The sequence below is a fragment of the Peromyscus leucopus genome, chromosome X (assembly GCF_004664715.2).
Source record: "Peromyscus leucopus breed LL Stock chromosome X, UCI_PerLeu_2.1, whole genome shotgun sequence".
In the NCBI taxonomy this organism is placed as follows: domain Eukaryota; kingdom Metazoa; phylum Chordata; class Mammalia; order Rodentia; family Cricetidae; genus Peromyscus; species Peromyscus leucopus.
In genome coordinates this window covers 22,986,376-22,993,443 of record NC_051083.1, presented here as the reverse complement: position 1 = coordinate 22,993,443, position 7,068 = coordinate 22,986,376, and the positions used below count along the sequence as shown (strand labels likewise).

General features: G+C 45.0%; 1 protein-coding gene across 1 annotated transcript; it reads right to left on the bottom strand.

The window, feature by feature from the left end:
• Positions 1-411: 411 nt before the first annotated feature.
• On the bottom strand, positions 412-4,211 carry LOC114688288 (RE1-silencing transcription factor-like; the record flags this gene model as incomplete). The annotated part of the gene is given in 2 exon segments (XM_028862905.1): positions 412-2,003; positions 3,992-4,211. Coding segments are annotated over 2 exon segments (1,812 nt in total), but the record flags the coding sequence as incomplete, so codon positions are not given.
• Between the last annotated feature and the right edge of the window lie 2,857 nt (positions 4,212-7,068).

Genomic DNA, 7,068 nt, shown 5'->3' with positions numbered 1-7,068 from the left:
CCTTAAAGTGCTAACTTTACTTATATAAAGCAAGCAAATTCTTCAAGTAATTTGCTACGCCAATTTTTATCAGCCTAAACAAGGAACTAAAAATAGCAAGTGAAGTGAAAAGGGCAGAACACCCGACCGGTTCCACACAGGTAGACACCCGGGAGAATGTCACCTACCATCCCGCCTTTCTTCACTGCACTGCACAAGCTAACAGATTAAGTATCTGTTTTCTTACATTAACTCCCTAGAATTTGCTAAGGTTTTTGCAAGTCACTAGGTAACACATACAGTCCTACGGAAATAATGTCACTTAAAAATCAGCACACTAATTAAAGCGAGCTTGTGTGTGTCTACTGCCTTAAACTAAAAGTGAGGCATCACTTACAAACTGTGACCAGCCGCCCTCTACCGACCGGCTCACTACTCCTGCCCCTCGGCTGCTTTTTCAAGGAAGTATACATTAACCAGATGGCGATTGAGGTGCTTGCTGTAATCCTTTTCCTTTCTGAAAGACCGATCACGGAAAATACAAACAAACTCTCCCTCGGTTATTTTAACTGCCAACCCCTCCTTCCCACTTTTTGAACTTGCTTCTTGTGGCACTGGCTGAGCCCCATGCAGCCCAGAATCATCACTTCCCTCAGACATATTATCACTCAGGTCACTTCCATCATGGCTGTGGATGCCTTCGTCTTCATCAATGTCTGGTGACTCGTTTTCAGCCAAAGTGATAGGAGACGAGGCCATTACGGTTGGTGATGGGACCGGAGGCAATGGTGACGCAGGTTCGGGTGCTGAGGCTTTCACAGGGACACTGTCTGGGTTCTGCTCAGTGTCCACTTCCATTTCACAAAGCCCAGCTGAACCAGTCTGACACTTAGCATGTAACGTTTCACCACCTGACCCATTTGAGTTTTGTTCCGAGGATAAGACACTGGTAGATTCCTTGGGAGCAGCAAGCATAGCTAGACTCTTGCCAGCTTCCTCTGTTCCCACTTTCTTGATAGGGGCCATTTTATTTCCTTCCCCATCAGAGCCAATTTCTTGGTCCTTGGGTGTCTCGTCTCTTCTTGAGTTTCCCTTTGGAAGATCCTGTGTGCGCCTGCTTCCCTTCAGAAGCTGGCTATCTCTAACAGGTACTAAGCCAACTTCAATAAGGACTTGCTCCTGCCGCACCACGTCACTCCACATGCCCGACTTCTCCTTGGTACTCTCTTTTCGGGGAGAAGACCTTTTGGTGACTGGTTTCACTTGAAGAGGTGGCTCCATGACAGCAGGAGGCTCCTTCTGAACAGATCCCATGTGAGGAGGCCCTGTCTGAGCAACCTCCACCTGAGCATGGTCCAAAGGACAAAGCAGCCTCTTCTGACAATGTCCCCGCTGAGACTCCATGGGAGGAGGCGGCCCCATCTAATCAGGCTCCATGGGAGGAGGCGGCTCCCTCTGAGCAGGCTCCATGGGAGGAGGCGGCTCCCTCTGAGCAGGCTCCATGGGAGGAGGAGGCTCCATCTGATCAGGCTCCATGGGAGGAGGCTGTTCCATCTGAGTAAGCTCCATGGGAAGAGGCTGCTCCATCTTTGGAGGCTCCCTGGGATGAGGCAGGTCCCTCTGAGGAAGCTCCAGGGGAGAAAGCAGCTCCCTCTGAGCAGGCTCCAGGGGAGAAGGCAACTCCATCTGAGCAGGCCCAGTCTGAGCAATATCCATGGGAGAAGGAAGCCCGGGCTGAGTAGAGCCTGTAGGGGTGACCACCACCTGAGTGGGCGCAGGACTGGAAGAGACCTCCTCCTGAGCCAGCTCCATGGAAGGAGGCTCTGCCGGAGCTGTCTCCTTCTGCATCTTCTGAGCAGGTATGCTGCCTTTCTTACTTGATTTACCTTTTTGAGGTTTCTTCTTTGCACCTTTTTTAATGGAATTATTTTGCTTTTTATTGTCCCCCTTAGTCTCCTCCGTCTTGCTGTCATCCTTTGGCACCTCGGTACTATTTTTGGATTTGCGTTCCATCTTTTTTTTTTATTGTTGAAATTTTTTTTATTATTTTACAACACCATTCAGTTCAACATAATAGCCACAGATTTCCCTGTTCTCCCCCTCTCGCCCCCCCTCTCCCCAGCCCACCCCCCATTCCCACCTCCTCCAGATCAAGGTCTCCCCGGAGGACCGGGGTCGACCTGGTAGACTCAGTCCAGGCAGGTCCATTCCCCCCCCTCCCAGACCGAGCCAAGTGTCCCTGCATAAGTCCCAGGATTCAAACAGCCAACTCATGCAACGAGCCCAGGATCCTGCACCAATGCACAGCTGCCTCCCAAACAGATCAAGCCAAATGACTGTCTCACGCATTCAGGGGGCCTGATCCAGTTGGGGGCCCCTCAGCCTTTGGTTCATAGATCCTGTGCTTCCATTCATTTGGTTATTTGTCCCGGTGCTTTATCCAACCTTGGCTTCAACAATTCTCGCTCATATAAACCCTCTTCTTTCTCACTAATTAGACTCCCAGTGCTCCACCAGGGGCCCAGCCGTGGATGTCTGCATTCAGATTCCTCAGTCCTTGGATGGGGTTTATGGCACAACTATCAGGATGTCTGGCCATCCCATCACCAGAGTAGGTCAGATCCTGCCACCTGGCGACCATTGCCAGCAGTCTTTTGCAGGGATATCTTTGTGGATCTCCGTGGGCCTCCCTAGTTGTCTGCTTCCTCCCCTTCTCACCTTCTCATGTGGTCTTCATTTACCAAGGTCTCCTATTCCTTCTTCTCCCTCTCTTTTCTTGATCCAGCTAGGATCTCCCACTCTCTTTCCCTCTACCGTCGCCCTTCATTGTTCCCACTCATGACCAGGCTGTTCATGTAGATCTCATCCATTTCTCCGTGTGTTTTTTTGGGGTCCCATTTTCCAGGTAGCCTCACTGGTGATGTGAGTTGCAGTCCAGTCATCCTTGTTCCACATCTAGCATCTTCCTATGAGTGAGTACATACCATATTTGTCTTTCTGAGTCTGGGTTACCTCACTCAGGATGATTTTTTCTAGATCCATCCATTTGCCTGCAAACCGTATGATGTCATTGTTTTTCTCTGCTGAGTAATATTCCATTGTGTATATGTGCCACAATTTATTTATCCATTCTTCAGTTGAAGGGCATCTAGGTTGTTTCCAGGTTTTGGCTATTACAAACAATGCTGGTATGAACATAGCTGAGCAAGTAAGTGCTCTTGTGGTATGATTGAGCATTTCTTGGGTATATGCCCAGGAGTGGTATAGCTGAATCTTGGGGGAGATTGATTCCCAATTTTCTAAGAAAGCTCCATATTGATTTCCAAAGTGGTTGTACAAGCTTGCATTCCCACCAGCAGTGGAGGAGAGTTCCCCTAGTTCCACATCCTCTCCAGGATAAAGAAATTAAAGACTTCCTAGAGATCAATGAAAATGAAGACACTACATACCCAAACTTATGGGACACTATGAAAGCAGTGTTAAGAGGGAAATTCATAGCACTAAATGCCCACATAAAGAAGTTGGAGAAATCCCACACTAGTGAATTAACAGCACATCTGAAAGCTCTAGAACAAGAAGAAGCAAAGTCTCCCAGGAAGAATAGACGCCAGGAAATTATCAAAGTGAGAGGTGAAAATAATAAATTAGAAACTAAGAGAATAATACAAAAAATTAATGAAACAAAGAGTTGGTTCTTTGAGAAAATCAACAAGATAGACAAGCCCCTGTCCAAACTAACCAAAAGACGGAGAGAGAGAATCCAAATCAACAAAATCAGAAATGAAAAGGGGGACATAACAACAGACATTGAGGAAATCCAGAGAATTATAAGGTCATATTTCAAAAACCTCTACTCCACAAAACTGGAAAACCTAAAAGAAATGGACATTTTTCTGGATAGATACCACATAACTAAGTTAAATCAAGACCAGATAAACTATTTAAATAGTCCAATAACCCCTAAGGAAATAGAAACAGTCATTAAAGTTTTCCATCATTTTTTTTTTCTTTTTTGTCACTGGTTCCTCGTTCACAGGCTCATCTGACGGATGGGCTTCAGCATTTACCTTTCTTTTGTTCTTCTTGGCTTTACTGACTTTTTCTTTATTATTTCCTGTATGTACATCTATGTGTTTCGTCTCTGCTGCCTTAGTCTCCGTCACAGATTTCTGAGTTCTGGTAGTTACCTGGACCACTGAGGCATTGCCACAAGACTTCTTCTCTTTTGAAACATCCTTTTTCTCTAGATATTAGGATAGCTACACCAGCTTGTTTCTTAGGTCCATTTGCTTGGAAAGCCTTTTCCTGTAGTGTCTGTCTTTGAAGTTAAATTGTGTTTCTTGTATGCAACAGATGGATGGATCCTGTTTTCTTATCCATTCTGTTAGCCTGTGTCTTTTTATAGGTGAGTTGAGACCATTGATATTGATGAATATTAATGACCAGTGATTGTTAATTCCTGTTATTTTCTGTGGTTGTGTTGTGTTGTCCTTCTTTGGTGTATATTGGTGTGGGATTATCTATTGCCTGAGTTTTCATGGATGTGTTTAGCTTCTTTGGGTTGAATTTTCCCTTCTAGTGCTTTCTGTAGGGCTGGGTTTGTGGACAGTATTGATTAAATCTGGTTTTATCCTGGAATATTTTGTTTACTCCGCCTATGGTGATTGAGAGTTTTGCTGGGTATAATAGTCTGGGTTGGCATTCGTGGTCTCTTAGTGTCTGCATGAGATTTGTCCATGATCTTCTAGCTTTCATAGTCTCTATTGAGTAGTCTGGTGTTATTCTGATGGGTTTACCTTTATATGTTACTTGGTCTTTTTCCTTTGCGGCTCTTAATATTTTTTCTTTGTTCTGTGTGTTTAGTGTTTTGTTTATTATGTGGCGAGAGGACTTTTTTTTTTTTTTTTGGATCCAGCCTATTCGGTGTTCTGTAAGCTTCTTGTATCTTCATAGGTATTTCTTTCTTTAGGTTAAGCAAGTTTTCTTCTATGATTTTGTTGAATATATTTTCTGTGCCTTGGAGTTGGTATTCTTCTCCTTCTTCTATCCCTATTATTCTTAGGTTTGGTCTTTTCATGGTGTCCCAAATTTCCTGGACGTTTTGTGTTACGTCTTTTTTGTCTTTAGTGTTTTCTTTGACTGAAAAATCTATTTTCTCTATGGTGTCTTCAGTGTCAGAGATTCTCTGTTCCATCTCTTGCAATTGGTTGGTTATGCTTGTTTCTGCAGTTCCTGTTCATTTAGTCAGGATTTCTATTTCCAGCATTCCCTCAGCATGTGTTTTCTTTATTGTCTCAAATTCATTTTTCAGATCTTGGAATGTTTCTTTCATCTGTTTAATTGCTTTTTCTTGGCTTGATTTGTTTTCTTCCCATTTTTGTTCGTTTTTTCTTCCATTTCTTTAAGGAAGTTTTTTATTTCCTCTTTAATGGAGTTTTTCATTTCCTCTTTAGTGGAGTTTTTCATTTCCTCTTTAAGGGAAGTTTTTATTTCCTTTGTAAGGGAGTTTTTCATTTCCTCTTTAAGGAAAGTTTTTATTTCCTCTTTAAGTTAGTTTTTCATTTCCTCTTTAAGGAAAGTTTTTATTTCCTCTTTAAGTTAGTTTTTCATTTCCTCTTTAAGGGAAGTTTTTATTTCCTCTTTGAGGGAGTTTTTTATTTCCTCTTTAAGGAAAGTTTTTATTTCCTCTTTAAGGTAGTTTTTCAATTCCTCTTTAAGGAAAGTTTTTATTTCCTCATTGAGGGAATGTTTTATTTCTTCTTTAAGGGCCTCTATCATCTTCTTACAGTCATTTTTAGGGTTGATTTCTTCTGTTTCTTCTGTCATGGTATGTTTAGTTCTTGCAGGTGTAGAATCACTAGGTTCTGATGTTGCCATATAGGTCTTTATGTTGTTACCTGTATTTTTGCACTGGTGTCTACTCATCTCTTCCTCTGTGCAGTGCAGGTGGTGTCTGTGTCTGAGAGTGCCTCTCTTGTTCTACTTTTTAGTCTTGGTTTAGTAGGGGTTCTTGGTTAAATTGGTGCTATCAGGCTGTTTCTTCAGGGACAGCTGATTTCAGTCGGTGAATTATATACTTATGATTCTGGTGATCTGGTTTGGTGGCTGGGTAGCACCTTCTTCTGTGTTCCCAGGTCACATTTTGTTCATTTATCAACTACTCAGCTGATTTTGTTTCTTCAGACTTCAAACTGTAGGCATCTGAATCCTCTCCCAGATGGGTTTCAGCTGAGCAGGGTAGTCTCACCAACACCTCCAAGTTGTTGGTTTTCACAGGATCAGCAGTTGGGCCCCGGGTTGTTCCTAGACGGAGTGTCCAGACTCGCCCTGGTTCCAACGCACAGAGATAGCCTCTTCCCCAGGTGTTGGGACTAGGAGCATCCCCGTTCCAAGCTTCGTCTGCCCCTCTCCATCCCCGGGCCTGTCCACCCCTGTGGCCCGCTCCCACAGGCCCACCTGCGTCTGCTTGTCTCTGCTGCTGAGCCTGTATGTCCCTGTCAGCTGCCGCTGGTTCTATCTGCCTCTGCGGGTGGCCAACGGGCCTGTATGTCTCTGCCGGCTGCCACCGCGGGCCTACCTACCTCTGCTTGTCACTGCTGCTGGGCCCATCCACCTCTGTGAACTGCCACCAGGCCTGTATGTTTCTGCCGGTTGCCGGTTGCCGCTTGGCCTGTATGTCCCCATTGGTCGCCGCCACTGGGCCCTTCCCTATCCGCGGGTCGCTGCCGCAGACCCACCTGCGTCTGCCTGTCTTCGTCGTGTGGCCTTTCTATTTCTGTGGGCCGCTGCTGGGCCTGAAAGTCTCTGTCGGCCGCCACCGCCGGGCCTGTACACCTCAGTCTGCTTATCTCCGCCGCAGGGCCTGTCCACCTCTGTGGGCCGCTGCTGGGCCTGAATTGCATATTCTTGTAATAAACATTAAACATTGTTTTTTCTCAATACCATTGGCTCCAGAGGACAGAGAGTGTTTCACATTGACTACCTAGGAGCCCAATGTTCAAAAACCTGCTTCTGTTATCACTGGAAGATGTTACTGCAGGGTATGAAAAACAGTCCAATCATCTGTCAGTTGTATCTTCAACAGGTCTT